The 22,079-nt window shown below is 40.7% G+C and overlaps 2 protein-coding genes across 4 annotated transcripts in view; both read left to right on the top strand.

Moving 5' to 3' along the window:
* The first annotated feature begins 394 nt into the window (after nt 1-394).
* On the top strand, nt 395-18,639 carry kif11 (kinesin family member 11). Its single transcript, XM_078288754.1, has 27 exons — nt 395-527; nt 746-852; nt 1,742-1,871; nt 3,132-3,229; nt 4,242-4,320; nt 5,258-5,443; nt 6,775-6,899; nt 7,005-7,095; nt 7,773-7,918; nt 8,558-8,654; nt 8,976-9,071; nt 9,515-9,603; nt 9,749-9,836; nt 10,191-10,264; nt 10,373-10,487; nt 11,066-11,137; nt 11,489-11,624; nt 12,214-12,386; nt 13,037-13,162; nt 13,537-13,692; nt 13,935-14,074; nt 14,657-14,814; nt 15,714-15,832; nt 16,081-16,303; nt 16,907-17,067; nt 17,264-17,371; nt 18,435-18,639. The coding sequence occupies exons 2-27, from the start codon at nt 779-781 to the stop codon at nt 18,549-18,551; spliced, it is 3,177 nt and encodes a 1,058-aa protein (XP_078144880.1). The 5' UTR covers nt 395-527; nt 746-778; the 3' UTR covers nt 18,552-18,639.
* A 1,735-nt stretch (nt 18,640-20,374) lies between these two features.
* Nucleotides 20,375-22,079, top strand: part of slc22a15 (solute carrier family 22 member 15) — a 438,052-nt gene continuing 436,347 nt past the window's right edge. For all 3 annotated transcript variants that reach the window (XR_013507217.1, XR_013507218.1, XM_078288771.1), the window contains exon 1: nt 20,375-20,482. Coding sequence is in view for 1 of the 3 variants with exons in the window: in XM_078288771.1 (XP_078144897.1) it covers nt 20,399-20,482 (84 nt within the window). In the remaining 2 variants the exon portion in view is untranslated. The remainder of the gene's footprint in view (nt 20,483-22,079) is intronic.

The following is a 22,079-nucleotide window of genomic DNA, read 5'->3' as shown; positions in this document are numbered from 1 at the left end:
TTATATTAGAAAAGATCGTTAAAAACACTGAATGATCTACATATCATTGAGTTGCTGTTGCTTTCTATGCTCATAAATGGAAATATTGCTAGCTTTGATGTATTTTATACTAAATTTGACACTATGCTTTAAACTAATTCCCTTCTACAATATAAGAATAGATGGAAGAAAATACAGAAAGTACAGAAAGCAGTTTTCAAAAACAATGTCGCCACCCAGCGTAAGAATTATGCACTCTCCGCCATCTTGTACTCCCGTGATGCTTCACGCCAGTGGGATCCCTAGCCACTCTGCCCAATGGCGTCGTGTGTTTAGGCGTTTCTCTCTCGCTATTGGTTATCTGAAATTTAAAAGCACCGTTTGAAAAATTTCTTGCCCAAAGGTCAGAGCGCCAGACAGTTGGCTTTGGACAGATTGTGGTGACGGAAGAGTCGGAAGCTGGAAAAGATAAACACATTTTTTTGTGGTTTAGACTGTGAGCAAAATAATTCGCAAAAGAAGGGAAAGGAAGGGTAAACCGTCATTTGGTAAGTAAACGTTATTATGTCTCTCGGATATTAAATATGATGTGGCTAGCGTTAGCTAAGATGCTAACGACGTTAGTTTACCGCAAGCGAATCGCATTTCTAACCAGCGTCGCTGTTAGTCTTGTCATTATCCATCGGGAAACCTTTTTGCTCTATGTACAAGTTTAAACGTTATTTTTGTTTGCTGACCTGCTATTTTAAACTGTGTGTATTTGCAGTGTAATTTTGCAGAAGTGTACTGCTCTGCAATCATGGCTTCACACAACACCAGCGGTGTTAAACGAGACGAGAAGGGGAGAAACATCCAAGTCGTTGTCAGATGCAGGTATGGAGAGAGAAAAACACTGTAAACCTGGAAATATGTTGATGTTGTTGTTGTTGTTGTTGTGGGCTTTCTGCACGGTGCTGGACGCTGCTGTCCACAGACACTACACTGACATAACGGATCTGAAATTGTTTAAATTCCTCTTATCGTAACAGAAAACATTATGTCCAACTTTTGCGTACACTTTTTATGAATTTGACTTGCTGGCCAGCTAATACCTGTCCCAGTGAAATGTGTGACATAAGTAACACTTAGTGGATTAAGAAAAGTAGTGAAGTCCTTGGGTTTCTAGGTGCTCACTGGGAACAGGAATCAAAACTATGGGAAACAGAGATACAAGCTCTAAGATTGAAAGGGAAGAGACCAAAAGCTTGACATTTTAAAGAACCTTTATTGTCACAAAGCTTTTTTAAATGGATTTAGATCACCTTGGACTTTGTGTATACAGCTCAAGAGTTTAGTATTTTCTCACTGGAGGTTTTCAGTCTTGGAGCTAGTATCTCAGTTTTCCAGTGAATGGGCTTTATCTTGCACCAACTCCTGTGATTATAATATACAGACTTTGATCTATTTTGCTAGTATGACCACTACTACAGTATGCTATGTATGTAGGGTTATTGTTTGATAATGTTGTGGATTTAAATGACAGACTGGGACATTAACACCAGCCATATGCTGCTACACCTTTGGCTGTGTTTGGTAAATATTCATTTACCACCTAGAAATCCTACTATAATTTGAAAACTTAATGGGCTGATAAAATAAAATAATGAAACTCTACTTTTGGGGATTCAGAAGACACTGTGCTGTGGGCAAATGAGTTAGCTTCCTGACCTGCAGATAACATCAGAAAATGAGTCCAAATCTGTCTCCTGCATCTTGTTTCCAGACCTTTCAACACGATGGAGCGCAAGAGCTCCTACGGTGTTATGGACTGCGATCAGAACAGAAGGGAGGTGATAGTGAAGACGGGAGGGATGAACGACAAAGCGGCGCGGAAGACCTACACATTTGACATGGTGAGAGGACGCAGAGTTGTCGCTGTACCACTTAACACAGCTCTGGAAAAGTTTTCACATTGGACAAAACTTCCTGCCTGACTTTTGTTCCCAAGCAATTCTGGACGTATGGGAGGAAAATGTTTTAAAACCCATGTTATGTAGCTGTGTTATTTCATATAATGCAATATTTGTCGCTGTGAAGAGTCATCTTCTTCTGATAATCGTATTGCCTAGCCACTATCGGCATACAGGACATCATGCTGAACACTAGTATGTAGTCAACAAATTTAAGATGAGGGGGAAAATATGTAATTTAGAGATGAGAAATGTAGGAGTCTTGTGCCTGAAACATTGCAAGTCACAGTATCTCCCAAGTCTCTGAGCTATAACCCAGAGAATTATTTTCTCTTTTCTGGGATTTGTAGTTTTAACTTGGTAACTGGTGTGAGGGAAGCAGGTTTGAATTCAGAACACAGCTCACTCCATGTTAACTGGATGTTACACTTTGGTGGAGCAGATGAAGAGTGAACAGTCATTTCCTCTTTTTTGCTTCCTGTGTTGCTCAATTGGTAGAACCTGACACTAACACTGACTGCGTTTACGTGCATTAATATTCCTAATATTCAAGTATTCTGAATATGAAATGATCATGGAAACAGTATATTCTATGGATATTCGGAATGTGAATATTCTGTATAAGGTATCATGGATATACCAATCAAATTGTGGATATGGTGGCTTGTAAACACTTTATTTGGGATATGCACCATATTCAGAATATTAATGTGCATGTAAACGCAGTCACTACCAGGGTTACGGGTTCCCTTCCTTCACACTGAAAATACTTAAAATGTATGCATTCACAAGGATTTTTTTTCAATATTGTTATGTCAAGATATGGCTCACGTATGTAAATCACATGATAAATCAAATTAATGTTCATCCCATTGAAGCGAATGGTAAATGTTATGTGTGATGTCAAACAAAACAAATAATATTCCTTAAAATGTTTCATACCTCTTTTCTTCAAAGTTTTTTAAAATAAAAATTTGCTCGTTATCAATTTAGATAGCAGAATTGTGCATCAGTATATCACCATATCCTCACGCTATGATTCCACTGAATGATGATGATAAAACGATAATTATTGAATTATCCCCCGGCCATACTCGCAGGACTGTAAGGTGTTTTGGATATTAATGTATTAATATTATAATAATGACATGTTAAATGTGAACCTGTCTGTTCTAACCTTTTCCCTCTGCACCGTGTCTCCAGGTGTTTGGTCCGGCTGCCAAGCAGATCGATGTGTACAGGAGCGTCGTCTGCCCCATTCTGGATGAAGTCATCATGGGATACAACTGCACTGTTTTTGCGTAAGTCGTCTGTTGCAGTTAACCAATCGTTTTGAGTTTCTGTTCTGAAACTCGGGTTGAAATTGTGAGAGAGTGTCTGAACAATCAAATTGTTCCCATAACATTTGATTGTCTGTCTTTGGTATTAGGGCTGAACAATTAATCGAAATTTTATCGAAATCGAAATATGGCCTACTGCAATTTTCAAATCGCAGGAGGCGCAATATTTGTTAAAGGCGAAATGTGTGTCAAAATACCATTTTAAATTAAATACTGTCGTGCTGCAGAGATGTCCTGCCTACACATCATATTCTACAGACTTAAGAAAACATCTTTGTTTGGTACAGATCCCCGCAAAAATCACACCATAATCATTTTAATACGTTTTTCAATGAAAATGAGAATAATGATGTAAAAATTATCATTCCCTCTAATATCGCAAATCATATCGCAATTGCAATATCAGTCAAAATAATCGCAATTAGATATTTTTTCAAAATCGTTCAGCCCTATTTGGTATTAAATTAAGTTGCTGGAAATCCTGAATCAAATCAGTACCACATTTACAAATATCCCCTGCAATATTGTGTGGGTACACCTGCATTGTGGGTATTTTTGGTGTTTGTTCCACATCCATCCTGTTCTGGTTCTAGTGCAGGTTGCGGTGCTAAAACTGCTGTTCTTCAGGAGCTTCATCACAATATAAAAGCATTAATTCTTCTGAACATTGTGACTCCACTTATTGACTATTTTAGAGAGACGTCTGGCTTAATTCTGTTATTTTAAATCCTATTCACTGTAGAGGAATCACTTTCTCGTTGTTCTATGTGAGGTGTTTACTGATGGATCACCTAACCAACATCATGTTTTTTGGCACATGGCTCTTGTTTAGCACAGGGATATTTGTTCCATCTGTTCCCTGGGTGTGATGTACGAGTTGAAGCGTTTTTCTACTGTTGTAAACATTGTTGGTCCTTCTGGATAAGAGCGTCGGCTGAATGTCTTTTAATGTAAACTGTGCCGTCTTGTTCAGCTACGGTCAGACTGGAACAGGGAAGACGTTCACCATGGAGGGAGAGAGGAGTCCAGATGGGCAGTTCACCTGGGAGGAGGTACGTTCAGAGTGACACAATACATTTAAAAGAAACATCACTGTATTTGTAGCTCCTGCTCAGTTTGGCTGGTGAATTTTACTGTAATCAAAGGACAGACACGGACAGTAACCAAGAGTAATGCTTCATACTGGCAGAAAATAAACATGAAAAAACTATCTTGATATAATCCCTTCTCTGATGAAAGCAGCAGCCTCATCTGATAAATAATCTTGATTTTTATAGAATGGCTATTATTTGCTGTTGTTTTTACCGGTGTGTAAAATTGTTATTTGCCTGAAATTCATCCTGGTTTTTACATTTGTCTGGCATTTTTGTTGACCATATGTTATTATTGTCTGTAAAGCAACTTGTACTGTTTTGAACAGTACTATAGAAATGGTGTATATGTTTCTCAGCATTTCATTTTAGCCTTAAAGGTGCCATCTTGTCTTATTTTAACAACAATAAATCACATCAATTTTAGTGTACTTGCCGTAAACAAACAAGACAACAACAAGGGAACTGTTGTTATTTTGCGTTTAATATGGAGCTTTATTCCAGTTCCACTATTTTAACTACATGATTTCAATCAGACGTTTGCTTACCTGATCTGAATCAGAGATGTGCATGACAGACCACAATGATTTTCAAATAGTTTATGGTTATTGAAAGCGAATATTCGAAATCCCCCCGCTCCTCTAAAAATATAAAAAAATAAATGTGACCCTGGCATGCTATTCGAATGTTTAGATGTGTGTGACTAGTCGAATATTCAACTCTTCTCCTTCTTCCGGCTCATTAAAACATATGGAGCGATGAGAGGCAGCAGCATCCTCTCGAGTTAACTTTGAGACGCCCGAGATGCTACACATCGCTCCCAACTCCGATATTCATCTCTACTAGAATTTCCTGCCTTTCGTTTTTTTTCTCGCTCACCGGTGTTTTTGTCGGTCAGGACCCTCTGGCCGGCATCATTCCCAGAACGCTGCACCAGATCTTTGAGAAGCTGTCGGAGAACGGGACCGAGTTCTCCATCAAAGTCTCCCTGCTGGAGATCTACAACGAGGAGCTGTTCGACCTGCTCAGCCCCAGCGAGGACGTCAGCGAGCGGCTGCAGCTGTTCGACGACCCGCGCAACAAGGTGACCGGCGGGGGAAATTTTATGCATTCTTCCCTCAGTTTCCCTAGAATGACTCACTAAAAACAAGCGGCGTAACTAACTGGAGCTACAAAACTGTTTGGTTATAACTAGGGCTGCAACTAACCATTATTTTTATTATTTCCATTAATCCTTTAGTCTATAAAATGCCAAATTATAAAGACCCATTACCAAAGTGATGTCTTAAAATTGCTTACTTAGTCTGACCAGCAGCCAAAAAACCCCCCAGAAGTATTCATTTTAGTTTATTGCACATATTAAGAAAAAAAAACATTATGTAACATAACAGTGAAGGGAGACGGAATATAATGCAAATGATGAGTTGAAAACAACTAAAAAACTTGTGGCTCTCCTATAGTAACGCAAGCAAAATGAAGACAATCAAAATCAATAATATAGTGCAGACCAATACATAAAAGGACAAAAGAAAAAAAAAACCACATACAAAACAAAAAACATAAGTGCTAAAGAAAGATGAGAGTATTCATAAGATATAACATAAGATATTTTGTGATTTGAAATGGAGAAAAGCAAACTAATCTGAGCAGTTGTGAAGCTGTAAGCAGCATTTACTTACTACTAAATGACTAAAACGATTAATTGCTGATCAGAAGTATAATCTATTACTTTTCTGCTGATCGACTAATCATTGCAGCACTAGTCCTGTTGTGTTTCAGCTCTAGTCCTAACTGTTGTGTTTTCAGCTCTAGTCCTAACTGTTGTGTTTCAGCACTAGTCCTAACTGTTGTGTTTCAGCTCTAGTCCTAACTGTTGTGTTTCAGCACTAGTCCTAACTGTTGTGTTTTCAGCACTAGTCCTAACTGTTGTGTTTCAGCACTAGTCCTAACTGTTGTGTTTCAGCACTAGTCCTAACTGTTGTGTTTCAGCTCTAGTCCTAACTGTTGTGTTTTTCAGCACTAGTCCTAACTGTTGTGTTTCAGCACTAGTCCTAACTGTTGTGTTTTACAGCTCTAGTCCTAACTGTTGTGTTTTGTAGCACTAGTCCTAACTGTTGTGTTTTGTAGCACTAGTCCTGACTGTTGTGTTTCAGCTCTAGTCCTAACTGTTGTGTTTTCAGCACTAGTCCTAACTGTTGTGTTTCAGCACTAGTCCTAACTGTTGTGTTTTTCAGCTCTAGTCCTAACTGTTGTGTTTTTCAGCACTAGTCCTAACTGTTGTGTTTTTCAGCTGTTGTGTTTCAGCTCTAGTCTTAACTGTTGTGTTTCAGCACTAGTCCTAACTGTTGTGTGTTTTCAGCACTAGTCCTAACTGTTGTGTGTTTCAGCACTAGTCCTAACTGTTGTGTCTTTCAGCGCGGCGTGGTGGTGAAGGGTCTGGAGGAAGTGACGGTCCACAACAAGGACGAGGTCTATCAGATCCTGGAGAGAGGAGCGGCCAAGAGGAAGACCGCCTCCACGCTCATGAACGCATACTCCAGGTACGTGACACAGCAGGTGTTCATGTTTTTTTTTTAATTCATGCAGAGATAATACACTTGGAATACATCGACAAAATCATCGTCTCTCTTGTTTTTCTGCTGCAGTCGCTCCCATTCTGTGTTCTCGGTCACTATTCACATGAAGGAGATCACTCTGGATGGAGAGGAGCTGGTGAAGATCGGCAAGCTCAACCTGGTAATAATCCCTTTTAGATAAGTTTTAGAAATTTCTCTTGAACAATTAAGTGCAGTAGTTTATGAGTAGATGCATTTTTAAAATATGACCTACATAGGGCTGCCCCCTAGTCGACCAAACGTTAGTCGATGAGAAGAGTCTTAGTCAACCAAGTTTCATTGGTCAGTTAGTCGCAGGGGAAAAAAAAACCCTCAAACTCCATTAGGGAGCTGCGCCTTGTCGTTAAAAAGTTATTAGACCAGGGTTGCACTTGGCGGGTGTATTGCTGGGGACCCGAGGACGTGTAGTGTCGGTTTTGGTGCAATTTGGACACACGACACGTTCAGTATTAATAAACTTTGAATAAACAAGCGGACAGCGCTCTGTGCAGCAGCGGGGCTCAAAGCAAGCGACTGATGGCCTACGCCTATTATGTGTTTTTTTTTTTTGGGTGAACCAGAGTGTATTTCACCGGTGTTTCTGACCGCGAGTAGCCGCGACTTGGGTGTGTTTTTAAAAAAAAAAAAAAATGTAAATAATTAAATTAATATCATAAACGTGCGACGACTAGTCGATTAATGGCTTGAACTATCGACTACTATTCGACTAGGAAAATCTGTGGTCGGGGGCAGCCCTAGACCTACAACACAGTTTGTTGAAATGAAACGATGTAAAAACCCCCCCCCCCCTCCATCCAGGTGGATCTTGCGGGCAGCGAGAACATCGGGCGGTCGGGCGCGGTGGACAAGCGCGCTCGCGAGGCGGGAAACATCAACCAGTCCCTGCTGACGCTGGGCAGAGTGATCACCGCTCTGGTGGAGAAGAGGCCGCACATCCCGTACAGGTGGGCTCCGCTGAAACATGCAGGCAGAACTCACACACTGATTTAAAACAAGCACGCAATTCACGATGAGCTGAATTACCTGCTCTGTGAAAACAAATGTATAAGCCTAATTTGCCCTACAAAGTCAGCTAAAGCATTTGTAAAACTAATGTGTCTTTTTATCCCGTGGCTCTGTTTGTGCAGTGTTTTTAAATTTTAGAGACCGACAGACTGACCTGACTGACAGTGACTCATGATATTGGTCACAACTGTTGGTTACAGCTCAAAAGGAAGAAATCCTGACTCTGATTCAAAAAAATAACTGACATTTAAGTACAAAAGGTGCAAAAATGACACTACTGACATGTAGTAATATTCTAAAACGAGCTTCAGGTAGTAAGGAGGGGAACTGGGAGATAAAGTCAGTAACGTTTCCACAAAACAAATCTTTCTTTTTCTTTATTTTTGTGCTTTAAAATGGACATTTACTGTCGAGCTGCTGAGACAGTGACTTTTTCCCACTCCACACAGTGTTAAACATTTCATTTTGTGAGTTTGCATTACTAGACTGATCAGATTGGGAAGTTGATTGTGAATATTAATTAGTGTGTGTGTGTGTGTGTGATGCACGCTGTCTCCTGTGCGGTCCTGCTCCCACAGAGAGTCCAAGCTGACCAGAATCCTGCAGGACTCGCTGGGCGGCCGAACCAAAACCTCCATCATCGCCACCGTGTCTCCTTCCTCCAGCAACATGGAGGTACACTTTGTTTCTGTGTGAATATGTGCATGATGTGCTGCATTGATATTTTTATTTTTGATCACATCATTCATTGTGATTATGAAAAGAGTGTTAAAAATAATGACATAATTAGAAGTGTGTTATTATGCAATGTCTTTCCTAAATGCAAGACATCACGGGCGCAGTGGATAAAAGGCAATTTATTCTGCCTAGTTCAGTCGATTTGCAGTGATGACCCCTAAATTTTCATCTAGATAATATTGATGGAATAATTTTTCATGAGGAAAATGGAAAAATAATGATTTGTTCTGTAATTTTCTTTGGCCGTGCTCTGTGTAGGAGACTCTGAGCACCCTGGAGTACGCCAGCCGAGCCAAGAACATCATGAACAAACCTGAAGTCAACCAGAAGCTCACCAAGAGGACGCTCATCAAGGTACAGCAGCTACAGCACCTAGGGTGGTGTGTTAAAATATCTGATTAAAAATATCAACATCGCAGTTTTGACAGCTGCACTTCCCAAATTGCAGAAGACGAAGCATTTCTTTTTTTTCCTAACTGCAGGATCCTGTGCCTCCAAATGTGTGATGAAATTGATTAGGCTTAGCATTTGTGAAGCTGTAGCCAGAAAATGTTTGGTATTTTTACTTGAGAAATGACTAAAATGATTACAAAATAACAATAGATTCTCTCATTTGAACTCAGTGAATGAACTTTCTCATTACGCACATTAAGTTTAATCCCAGCTTTTAGAGTGAAAGGTGTTTCAGACTGATGTCAGCAAGTTGCATGTCACGGGTTTATTCAAACTGAGCTTTTTCATCTTATAGCATCTTGAATGAAACGGTGACTTATTTAATTTTTTGTTTTTCCTTCAAGGAATACACAGAGGAGATCGAGCGTCTGAAGCGCGACCTTGCCGCCGCTCGCGACAAGAACGGAGTTTACCTGTCGGCTGAGAACTACGAGTAGGTCACATGACAGGAACTAAGACACAGGAAGAGTTGGGGGGGGGGGGGGGGGGGGGAATGCCGTATAGGATTAGATGTTCACCCATCATGTGTCGTGCTGCTTGAAGCTGCTGTGTCGTAACATCTGACCTGTGTTTGTCAGGAGCATGACGGGTCAGATCACCACCCAGGAGGAGCAGATAACAGAATACACTGAGAGGATCGCTGCCATGGAGGAGGAAATCAAGAAGGTACCCGACCAGCTTTTTCTGTCACTGTATGTTCACTTTGCTTTACAGTTACTGAAGAGTATTCTCCATCTTGAAATCTCAACCTATTCTCAACCTATTTAAAGAACTTTTCAGAGGGCACATTCATTTATTTATTAAGTTTATTTAGACGGGGACCGAAACATGAATCTCAAAAATAATGAGTGATGATCGGCGTATCACATTTAGCTAATGGCTAGTTTCCATTGTTAAATGTTGTATAAAAGCCATAATACTCTTGCAAATGTTTTTATTTATCATTCCTATCGTCATAGTTTAGTTTTGTTTTTTTTCTACCTCCAACATCACACTCTCTCACTCTCCTTGTCTCCCCAGGTGACTGAGCTGTTTGCGGACAGTAAGACCAGACTGGAGCAGTGTGCTGTGGACCTGGATGAGAAGCAGCAGCGGTGAGTCATTTTTATAGGCAGCGGGAAAAACGATGAAACGCGGTGTAACAGATAAATGCCTCTTGGCACCCGGTGATTAAACTAAATGAGACTAAATGTTGTTTTCAGGCTGGAGGAGACGAACAGAGACCTGCAGAAGACCAAAGAGAAGCTGAGTCAGGAGGAGTTCATCTGTTCTGAGCTGAGCTCCGACCAGGAAACGCTCTACAGCACCGCCGGCCAGGTGGGGACACGAGTTCTCTGATGCCTTCATTACTAGGGATCATGGGACGATCTGCTTATCTCTGATACGTTTCGATACGCGATATGGCGTTCACGGTGTGATGCAACTACGATACAACGTGACAAAAGTTCAGCGACAACAAAGTCTGAAAATTTATGTTTATTTCTGCGACACAAATCTTTCTAGCAATGCCATTGGCTGCTAGAATGTAAACAATTTAAAAATGTCATTACAAAGTGACAATAATATAATTTGGATGGAGAGCTTGTGAAATTGTCATGGTCAAGTGTTTGTGATTACTACAGCAGAATAAAATGTAGGTAATATCATGCTTCATTTTTCTTTCGATATTTTGTCCCATCCCTATTGATTACCACTTCATCTATTTATCTCATTTTTCAACCATAGAAAGCTTTTTCCCCTACAACTTGCTCTACAACTCTGCAATCAACATTTTCAAGTAGAGAAATTTATGGTCTGGATAAAGTGTGTGATTTTGTAGATGGGGAAAACTGTAATGTAAATGTAATGATTTCTGTTTGTGTTTTTAATGTTTTGGTGGTTGTTTCCTCCTCTAGCTGCTGAGCACAGTGGACGTCAGCACCAGAGACGTGTCGGGTCTTCATGATAAGCTGGACAGGAAGAAAATGGTGATACTGGCTTTCTTTTAGCCTGAAGTTTTGACGGGTGTTATTTATTTTGTTTTTCTAATGGTTGGGTATAGGTGAACTGATACCTATGTGTGCCCGGCAATAAAAAGAACTAAATTCTCATGCCATTTGATGATACTGAAATGTCTACGTATCGGTAACATAGGATGGTTCCATTACAATAAAACTTAAGTCTTAAACACCTTTTTTGACTTCACCCGCTTTAGGATTCCATGTTTCTGTGACTTGGAGCCTTTTTTTTTAACGGCCTCTTGGAGAAATGGCTTCTCAGGACTTTCATTTGATTTGAAACTGAAGGTGGTTAAACTTTGATTTGATCTGAACCTGCAGGTGGAGCAGCAGAACGGGCAGATCAAGCAGAGTTTTGCGGAGCGAATGGACGGAGCGTTCGGCTCCATGCAGCGCTGCATCCAGCAGCAGGGAACCAAGCAGCACCGCATGCTCAGCAGCTACTCTCAGGCCATCGGTAAGACCAAAACAACAAGGTGTCGGCTAACAGAAAGCAGCTGGACGTCTGATATAATTCACCTTTTTTAAAAGAGACAAAACATTTAAAGCCTGAAGTATTAAGAGTATCAAAACATCAAATGTTTCCGCACATCTCCTATAAACTGGACCATTTGTAAAGTAGGAATAGTCTCTAGTTTAAAATTTGAAATGTTTAGAGACCAAAAACATGATGATAAAGAAATGGAAAGAAGAGGTCACCAAGTGGTGGATGTGTCATTTGGAATTAAACTAGTTTCTGTAGCGCTTTTCCTAAGAAAGGGATAAAGTGCTATAAAATGATCTTTATTCATAACCAAATTCAAATTTTGACAGGCTTAAAAATTTTGGAAATTTCTTCCAAATTGAAATCAAATTGCTTTCTAAACATTTGATGCTGTATACTGGAGCAGAATAGTGGACAATCGGAAAGCAGAAAACGGTTATAATTATTATGCCTCTGGAGGGTCTGATCTTAAATTATAGGAATGGAAATGTAATTCTAAGCTATATCTAATATTTTACTTTTATTTTTCTCTCTCTCTGCCTCTCTGTTTCCGTCCACGCAGACGGCTTGCTGGTGCTGAACGAGGCGGCGCTGGGCGGCGCTCTGGCCACTGTGGAGTCCTGTGTGGGCGGAGTCAGGCAGCTGGTGGCGGAGGGCGTGGCTCGCTGCCGGGACAAAGTCCGGCAGCAGGAGGCGCTGTGTCTGCAGGACAAGGACGGCATGCTGCAGCTGCTGGTGAGGAGGCCGCCTGCAGGCTTCACTGAGGAAGGGAGTTTGAGGGCTTTTACAGATATTTTTGGAATCAAGCTGCTGATATTCAGTTTCTTTACATTCGTTTCATGTCAAAATTAATTTCTTTATATATTTTTTTCCAATAACAGGCCCATATCAGCAAATGGATATATTGGTCTGACCCTAGATGTATAAAAATTGACTCCAAAGCAGAAACCAGTCTGATCGTAACTGTCTGGATTCCCAACATGTACATGGGAATGAAATACGGCCTTTTTTAAAAGTTTTTGAAAATGAATTTGAATTTCTTTCTTTTTTTTTATTATCAAAATATTGCACCCAAATTCCTCAGTATGCTTCAGCTCTCTGGATCAACACTTCCCATCCTGAGGAGAAAAACCCTGTGATGGAGATTTTCAGTTTTAAAATGAATGATTTCACCAGGATTTCTTGACTTGATCAGATCATGAGTTTAAAAAAAAAAAAAAGAGGCCTCTTATGTCTAATTTTGACCAATGTCATGTCTTACCCCAAAACATGCCAATTGCCATGTTCAGTCATAGGAAAGTCCTTGAATTTGATGTCCAAATCAGTTTAAAATGATTTAATAGATTTTTATGTGTGTGTGTGTGTGTGTGTGTGTGTGTGTGTAGGAGGAGCACGAGCGGGACATGGAGGAGGTTCTGGTGGCTCAGACTCTGATGGGTCTGTCTGCTGTCAAGGAGCTGAACGAAACTCTGAGGACCTCAGTGGAGACGCAGCGAGCGCTGGCCGACAAGGTTCGTCCGTTCACTTTTACTTGACTCTTTTGTTTTTCCACGGCCCATCAAAGTAAACTCAGGTCGGTCGGTCAGCGATGAGACACTTCGAAACCTGTAACCTGTATCCTGTCAGACCACATCCTTCTTCTGTACTTACACATTGTCGAACTTCATCATGGTGTGGGGAAACAAATCATTTTCTATAAATCCAGTCAGCTCTTTATCAAGCGCTGTCTAATTGACAAAAGGGAGTTGAAGTTGTGTTTAGAAAAATGTAACTGTACCTATGAATTTTCACATGTGGCTGCAGAATTGATTTCCCAAAGATATGTTGTGTTTTTGAGAATGATGAAACTCTTCTTAAAAAATGTCCCATGTCCCCGCCCCCTCAGGTGGAGGCGATGAAGGAGATAGGAGTGTTTTTCGGCGGCCTGGTTCGGGACCTGGCGGGCCTGAGGGAGGCCGCCGTCCAGGACTTGGACGCCCTGCAGGCCGAACACGACAAGCTGGAGGACGAGATCCGACGGGCCGAGGAGAGACACCAGACGGTAAGAAACCGTGCAGACGTGTCCGAATGATGCGTCTGTGTCGTGTCACTTGTTGTTAGGAGGCACGCAAATCAGATTTTGTTTGTGTTACTATCGGCTAGCAGTGTTTAATTTTATTTGTTTTTAGTTGGGCTCAGCAATAAGGTCAGATGAATATTTATTTAAGACTTTTTTTGTTTAACTGAGGGCATTTTAAACAAATGTAAAGCAGACACTTATTACTTACTGTTATTATAATTCAGGGTATGAAGCAGACGATCCAGTGTCTGCAGAACCAGCTGAACCTGCTGGCCTTGGAGACCCAGAAGGATTACGCTGACCTGCGCTCATCCTCCAAGGCCCTGCAGAAACCTCTGCAGAGCATCCAGCACAACATCAACACGTGAGTCCAGCATGGTCACTCACACCAGCACTGTGTGACCTGTAGATGGGGGAAATATGTTTTGAAACACATTTCATTTTCCCCCAGCTACAAACACAAACCCTGAAGCTGTGTCAAAGACGCGTTTAGCCGTCACACGCTGTCAGTCCCTGTATCGAGACTCACACGATGCATTTCAGAGTTATTAAAAAGTCTGGAAATCCAATAAATCACCATGTAAACAAAGCCAGTAGAGAAACATCAGTTTCAGCAGCGGACGCTATATTGCAGATCCAGACTGAGGCTTCAAGTTGGTGAATCTGCTGCCTCATCTGACATGCCAATACAAAATGAGGAATAGTTTTAGTCTTCAGGACATTCGGCAGAGTGATGATGGTGCTGATAATTGCGTATTTGTTAACATGAACGCTAAAAATGGTAGCCTGAATTAAAAAGATTTAAGATTGTTTTGAATAAATTATAATAATGATTGAAGCTGTATTATTACATTGTCCCGTTCCTCCCTCTGTGCAGTTGAATATGTAAATATAAATGATAGAAGCTGTTTTATCACACTGTCCTCCTGCTCCTCCCTCTCTCCAGTCGGTGCAGCAGCATGGAGCAGCCGGCCTCGGTCCAGGCCGACCTCCTCTCCTCCTCCTCCTCCCTCGCCTCCTCCCTCCGTCTGAACGCTGAGCAGAGCCAGGAGACGCTGAAGGAGATCACAGGATACTGCTCCTACCTCCACAGCTCCGTCTCCGGTAACACATCCAACAACAACACATCACTACTACTACTGCTACTGACTATCACTACTACTGATACTACTACTATTACTACTATTACTACTACTACTACTACTACTACTACTACTACTACTACTACTACTACTACTACTACTACTATCACTGCTATTATTACTACTACTACTACTACTACTACTATCACTGCTATTATTACTACTACTACTATTACTACTACTACTACTACTATTATTACTACTACTACTACTACTACTACTATCACTGCTATTATTACTACTACTACTATTACTACTACTACTACTACTATTATTACTACTACTACTACTACTATCACTGCTATTACTACTACTACTACTATCACTGCTACTACTACTACTATTACTACTACTACTATCACTGCTATTATTACTACTACTACTACTACTATCACTGCTATTACTACTACTACTACTACTATCACTGCTACTACTACTACTATTACTACTACTACTATCACTGCTATTATTACTACTACTACTACTACTACTATCACTACTACTACTACTACTACTACTATCACTACTACTGATACTACTGCTACTGCTACTTCTACTATGCTGATGCTCTTATCCGGTCTGAATTTCCTAAATCATTAACATTACATGTCAGCAGGGCTCCTGTCTGTCGTTGATCTGAAAAGATTAACCAGTTGAAGTGATGCACAAATGTTTTCTACAAGAGAAGATTTTGCACGCAGCTTCCAAGACAAGAAAACCTGAGAGTTCTAAAGGAACTGCCTACATTTTACCAAAATGTTTTAGCAACTCATTTTAAAGTGAATGTAGCAGTTTGTGTCTGGATGGTTTACAGTAAAGCTGCAGTGTTGGTAACCTGACTGTGGGTGTTTGACCCTCCAGGTCTGGTGGAGCGGGACCTGCAGTGGAGCTCCAGAGCCAGGGAGCAGGCGGAGACTCAAGCCCAGCAGCAGCTCACCCTGCTGGGACAGAACTCCTCCGAGGTTCAGGCCCTGCAGCAGGTAACCAGCTGGATCTGTGTCTGTCCTTATTCTGTTTTTGGTTTGGCAGAAGTAAAATTAATTGTTGAGCTCTACTTCAGGCTTATTCTTGCTCATGATTGAGGTCTTTCACTATAACATGGACAAATGCATCTGTGTTCACCTGGGAGGACAGTGTCTGTAGCCTGCAGGTTCTCTATCTGTAACCTCCTGTCTGTCTGTAACCCCCTGTCTGTCTGTAACCTCCCTTCTGTCTGTTGTCCCTGCAGAGTGTGGATCTCAGCTGCAGCTCTCAGCTCCAGACGGCGGGGGAGCAGCTGTCCGGACGGCAGCAAGAGGTGAAGCAGGCTCTGCTACCTGTCCAGCAGCAGACCGGTCTGGACCGGGACGTCCTGGACCAGCAGCGGGCGGAGCTGCAGAGCCAGGTGGAGACGAGCAGCCGGCTGGTTCACTGCTTCCTGCAGGACGAGCTGCAGCAGGACGTCCCAACCGGTAAAAGAGCTTTTCCTTTCTAGCGTTTCGTATGTTTATTGTTTTGTACTTTTGTATTGTATACTATTATTACTATGCTGCTTCTTATAATGCTGCTGTTGATACTAGGCCTGCAACTAAAGATTATTTTCATTATTGATTAATCTAGTGATGATTTTTTTCAATTAATCATTTAGTCAATAAAACGTCTAAATAATGACAAATGTCCATCACAAGTCATCAGAGTCCAAAGTGATTCTTCAGATCCTTCCTCAGTTTGACCAGCAGCTGGAAAAAAACCAAAGTATTTATTTTATAATGAGATGAAACGGAGAAAAGGTAATAAATGTTCCCATTTGTGAAGCTGTAACCAGCAAATGTTTGGTATTTTTACTTGATAAATAATTAAAAAGATAAATCAATTGTAAAAAATGATAATCTATTAATCGTTTCAGCACTAGATGATTCCCTAATTTACCCACTTGGGAATTTAGATCAAGAGAACACAGTTTTTTGTTTTTGTTTTGGAAGGAATAAGCAGCATGAGTGAACTGAAGTGAGTTTAAGTGTGACCTGACCTTCTTGTCCCAGTCACTGACCTGTGCTCCTCCTCCTCTCCCTCAGGTACGACTCCTCAGAGGAAGCAGTTTGTGTTCCCCAGGCACCTGCAGACGCTGCGGCGGCGAGACGAGCTGCTGGAGAACCTGAGGAGGCAGCAGGAGGAGCTGCAGGCTGAGGAGGAAGAGGAGGAGGAGGAGGAGGAGGAGAAGATCCTGGCTGAACATGTAGGTTCACTGAGTTCATCACTAAGTTAACAAAACCCTCATTTCTGCTCCATCTTGCTCTTCTTGCTTCCTTTTGGCAGAAGCCTTCATCCTGGTTCAGTTTGGAGGGAGTGCAGTGAGGTTTTTAAATTGTAGAACGCTGACTGACTGTCTGTTGTTCTGTCTGTTGTTCTGTCTGTTGTTCCGCTGTGTGCAGGACTCTCTGGAGGACGAGCCGACTTGTAACGACAGTCTGGCCACTGAGCCGTCCTTCATCGACGAGAACCTGGTGTGCAACGAGAACAGCAGGGTGCCGTTCTTCAAGGTGAGGAAAAACCACAGAAGAAGAAGAGGAAGGTTGAGGGAAAGTGGAAACACCAGAGGAGTAAATTGAACAAAATTGAGAGTTTTACAGCGAGGTAGAGGAAGAAAGTCAGCTTCTCGGGGGGGAAAAAAAATAGTTTCCAGCCTACTAAACCTTCAGATAACTTTTTATTGTGTTTTCCTAAAATGACTTTAACTCCACAATCTGCAGTCGTATCTAAAGTATTTCCATTCTGTCAGATCTGAACGTGTGGAGATCAATCTGCGTATTTTCCTTCCGCTCTGCCTGAAGTTTCATTTTGCCTCTTCACTGCCTCCAGAAGAAGTGAAAATAGTCCTATTAAACACGATAATTAGCTGTGTTGTAGTCCAGGGTGTCTGCAGGTCCTTAAAGTCTTAAAATGTCTTAAATCATTTAAATTTGAGGCCTTTTTAAAAGGTCTTGGATAAAGTTAAAGCAATTTTTGAATTCAGTTTTTAGAGTCTTTACACATCTTGTTGTGGTTTTTTTTAATTTTATTTTTTGGACACATTGGCCGAGTCAGGCAGAAATGCAGTCTGACAGATCTATGCTGTTCTTTTTCACATTCATTTCACTTGCAAAAATGATTTTTATCTTTCATCCTCCCCGGCATTGAAAAGGTCTTTTATAAAGTCTTAAATTTGACTTGATGAAACTGTAGTGATGTTAGGAAAAAGCACAAAATCCAGCTGCTGTCCAACATGATGGATCACATCAGTCAGTGCAGCAGTTTCTCTCTCCTCACTCTTTCTAATGTATTTTATTAAAACGGTGGACGAGTTCAAACTGCAGCAGAACAGACAGCAGGAGCTTCTGACTGTGGAAATACATTGCCTTGGTTTTGACTTAATAGGCAATAATGGAGACAGGAAAAAATAAAAAATCTCCTAGTTCTCCTATTTTAAAATACGGCTGTAGTTCAGTGCCAGGAAATCCCTTCAAAATGAGTTTAGAGAAGTTATGAATTGAGGCTTTCAGCTGCACGTGTTTTCTTGTGATATAATTCTTGCCGTTTTCCCTCTTTTCTTTTTCTTTTCCTCAGCACAAGAAGGCCGGTAGGAAAGAGACGAAGATTCCCATGAAGTCCAAAGCGTCCGAAGGCTCAGAGGCTCAGTCGACGCCTCAGAGGTCCAAACTGCCGCTCCGCTGCCAGAACTGAACAGTTTTCATTTTGTCTTTTAAAAGAGCTTGTCATCACTGCCGAATTCAGTTTGGGTTTTTATTTTGTCATTGTTTTTTTTAATGCTCTGGTGCTGTATCTTGTGTTTTAATCAGTTTAATCTCTTGTTTTAGTAACAAAAGTGTTGAATTTTCAAGATAACTGTAAAATTAAAGAGTTTTATATACTTTTGTCCTTTTGGTTTTTATCCACTCTGCAGCTTTGAATTAAGATTGAGAATTAAGTGTTTAAGTAGAATACAATGAAATTCAAACTCTTATATGAGAGTTGTGCTTTTGGATATTAAATATGTGACAGAGGGAGATCTTAAAGGAAATATTGAGGATTAACTGTCTGTCCTGCGCTAGAAAACTTTCAAGATTCATTAATTTATTACCTTGTCAACAAAGTGGATAGGAATTTGCCTCGGTGCATACCATGCATAGACCATATACAAGATGCATGAAAAAACAATTAAGATAGGTAAAAAATAGATAAAATATTACAGCAATAAAGATCCTAAAACATGGGATAAATGTATGTGATTTAGTGGCTATCGTAGAAATACAGCATGTATTGTGTATGTAACTGAAGTTCTTAAATTGTGTAGTTACTTATGCAGGGAGTAATAAGTATTTCCATTTATTACCAGTAGAGGGCAGCAGCAGTTATCAAACGTCACTCACCTGCTGCAAATCGCACACGAAGAAGTCGCTGTGCTGCTAAAGATGATTATAAAGAACAAGATGAAAATTTACCACCGAAGAAGACTGTCTCTGAAGGAAACTCTGGCACAAACAGCTCATATCTGAACGTTGGTGTGAGATACGACTGGAAATCGACTGCTAGTTTTTATTTGATACAACAACGAGTCATTATTGATATCAAGCTGCTTACCAAGACTATTTCAAGTTTGACATTTGCTTGTTTAAACTAGTTAGCCGTTAGGCAGAAATACGAACTGGGAAGTTGTTGGTGCGTTCCAGTGCTGGTGGGAAAGTCCGATATCCGGGTTTTCCCAACTCTGCTCCTAAACAGTGTTGCATTCATGTGGGTTTTTGTCGGTAAATCAGTCCTGGAAGACAAACGGTAAACAAACATGGATCGTCCTGTAGCTTAACAAGCTAATTTGAACTTTATTCAAACAAATGTTAGTTTAGTCTGACTACAACAGGCTTGAAATAAAGACTCGTTTATTGTTGTTTGACACAAACGTTTTTTCTTGCCTTGTTTAGAAAGTTAAAGTTTGTTTATGTTAAACTTGGGAAGCTACCGGTAATCTTTCTCTGATTTTCCTACTTCACAATCTGAATTTGGAGGGCGTTCGTGTGAAATTTCCAAGTAGGAAATTAGTGTTTCTGATATATCTGATCGTATATGAATGCACACTGTTCCATTAACTTGAAGTACGTGAGGTGTTTTTTTTTCTGTTGTTGTCTCCTTCAAGTTCCTGTAGTCGGAGATAATAACAAAAATGGACCTGTAACAAAAGTCATTTTTTTGAGGCTGTTTTATTTCAGAATCAACCGCCACACTAATGTACAACAATACATATTATTTACAGAGAATATCAAAAAATTACATAAGTTAAAAAATACATCACTTTTACTATCGGATACTTCCATCCTCTCTGACCCTAAACGTAACAGCAAGTTTTATTCTTGTTCGGGGATATGGATGGAAAACTGAATGTTCGTACAACGCATTACAGAATGCCGACATTTCCGACAGCATGTGAAGGCAGCAGTAAAGCGAACACGGAAGTAAGCGACGTGTCACCATCTCGCTTCGTGTGTTTCCTCTCTGGTGATGCTAAACCAGAGACTCGTCTGTCTCTCCTACCTGGAATGGATTTAGAGGAGGCTTATCAAGTTGTTGGCGAGTTTGGACCGTATCAGAAGCGGGCGATAGCTGGACTTGTGTTGATACAGGTTAGACAAATTAAAACATGTTTTATTTTAGAGCAACAAGGAGCGAAGTCTGTCTGAGTCCCAGTAACATGACAACAAACATCATAAGGACGCGTTACGTGGCTGTGAAGCCTCTGCCAGGGGGTTTAGGTTTTTGACTTTGGACCCAAGTTCGTCCCCAACTTTCACCGAACCATAGCTTAAGTTTTGCTAACGCTGACCTAATGCCAGCACTAACATTTTAGCTAATTCTACCTTGGTTACGTGCTGTTCTCTGTATGGGAGAGAACCCGCACGCCAAGCTCCGTTCAAAAATCAGTCAGTTTAATATTCCCTTGTTTATCGGCAAACTTACACACATGATAGAACACGGCTAAAGATATTTTAGGAACCCGCAAGAACTACTCTTCAATTCGGTATACAGCTGATACACCAAACAACACTTGCTTAAATACATTTTAACTTTATGAATGGTTCACCTCTTATTCCCACAATCTTCTCCCACCAAAATACACCGAGAAAGAGGACAGGGACGAGCGCTGTGAACCACTTCTAAAAGTTGAGGTTTATTGAAATAAAGAGCTGCCTCGTGGATCATAAATATGCCGAATATACCGCAACACCCTAACGATTCGTAAATGGTTTTAAGTTATATGTGTTTGCATGTTAAGTCACTGATAATCAAGCTAATATTAAACGTTCAGATTTGTTAATGGGGTTTGGTATAATGCGCTGCACGATCGCTCTAAGCTAATCCTCCCTCGAGCTAGCTAGTCGTGTGAGTTGTTAAACCGCAGAGCTGAATGACCGAAGTAATATTTGCATTATTTATCGGAAACAGAGCAGATTGACTGGACTTTCTGACTGCTCATATCTTTATTATCCCTAAATTAAATCCTCTTTCTGCTATTGCTATCAAATGGCTTGTTATGGTGACTGTATTGACTAGCCTACTTTCCATATGGAAGCTGCTAACCCAGTGTAAACACAGCAGCTCATTTAAAACCAGTTAACATCTAAACAGACATTGTCAGTTTCATTAGGTTTGTTTTATTGTGTCTATATTTGACTTTAATTTGTATAACATGGATTGACAGGGACTGACAGGGTTTAATCTAGTCTCACCCTGGGATCCAGACTAATGGGTAAAAACTCTTCATACTAACAATCAATCAATAAAACTATTATTATTGTTGTTTTTGTCATCGCTGTTATCAGTGGATTCAGTTCTCACTAGGTTTATAGGATTTTGGTCTTGAGTTGGACTGATAAATTGGTTTGCCAATATCTCAGGGCCAATATTGGCCTTTTAATAAAAATCTGATATCAGCCAGTGATGTCATCTGCTGTCAGTTTGATGCAGGTGATGTCATGATCTGACTGGACAGCTTCAGGACCGTCAGTGTGTAAAACCCATAGTGACACTGTAGACTGTAAAAAAAAAAAAAAAAAAAAAAGAGTGACACCTGCCTCAACCTGCACACACACCTCAGACTATTCAGGCTGCGTTCAACACTCAGTGTGTTCTGATCGGTTTCTCTGAGCTCTGCAGTGTTTCCTCCTTCAGTTCAGTTGGTTTGTCCAGGTGAGAACGATGACCTTTGACCTCTGGTGGCAC

This window comes from Centroberyx gerrardi, chromosome 15, assembly GCF_048128805.1.
Source record: "Centroberyx gerrardi isolate f3 chromosome 15, fCenGer3.hap1.cur.20231027, whole genome shotgun sequence".
Classification (NCBI taxonomy): domain Eukaryota; kingdom Metazoa; phylum Chordata; class Actinopteri; order Beryciformes; family Berycidae; genus Centroberyx; species Centroberyx gerrardi.
The sequence above is the reverse complement of the archived record's forward strand: the minus strand, read 5'-3'. Positions and strand labels throughout refer to the sequence as shown.

What these genes read in the sequence shown, in the direction of transcription:
- kif11 (XM_078288754.1), top strand. Translation starts at nt 779, where the DNA reads ATGGCTTCACACAACACCAGCGGTGTTAAACGAGACGAGAAGGGGAGA. An exon ending in CCAAGAGGACGCTCATCAAG is followed by an intron (nt 9,072 to 9,514) that starts GTACAGCAGCTA and finishes TTTTCCTTCAAG; the next exon opens with GAATACACAGAGGAGATCGA. An exon ending in CTGTCGGCTGAGAACTACGA is followed by an intron (nt 9,604 to 9,748) that starts GTAGGTCACATG and finishes TGTGTTTGTCAG; the next exon opens with GAGCATGACGGGTCAGATCA.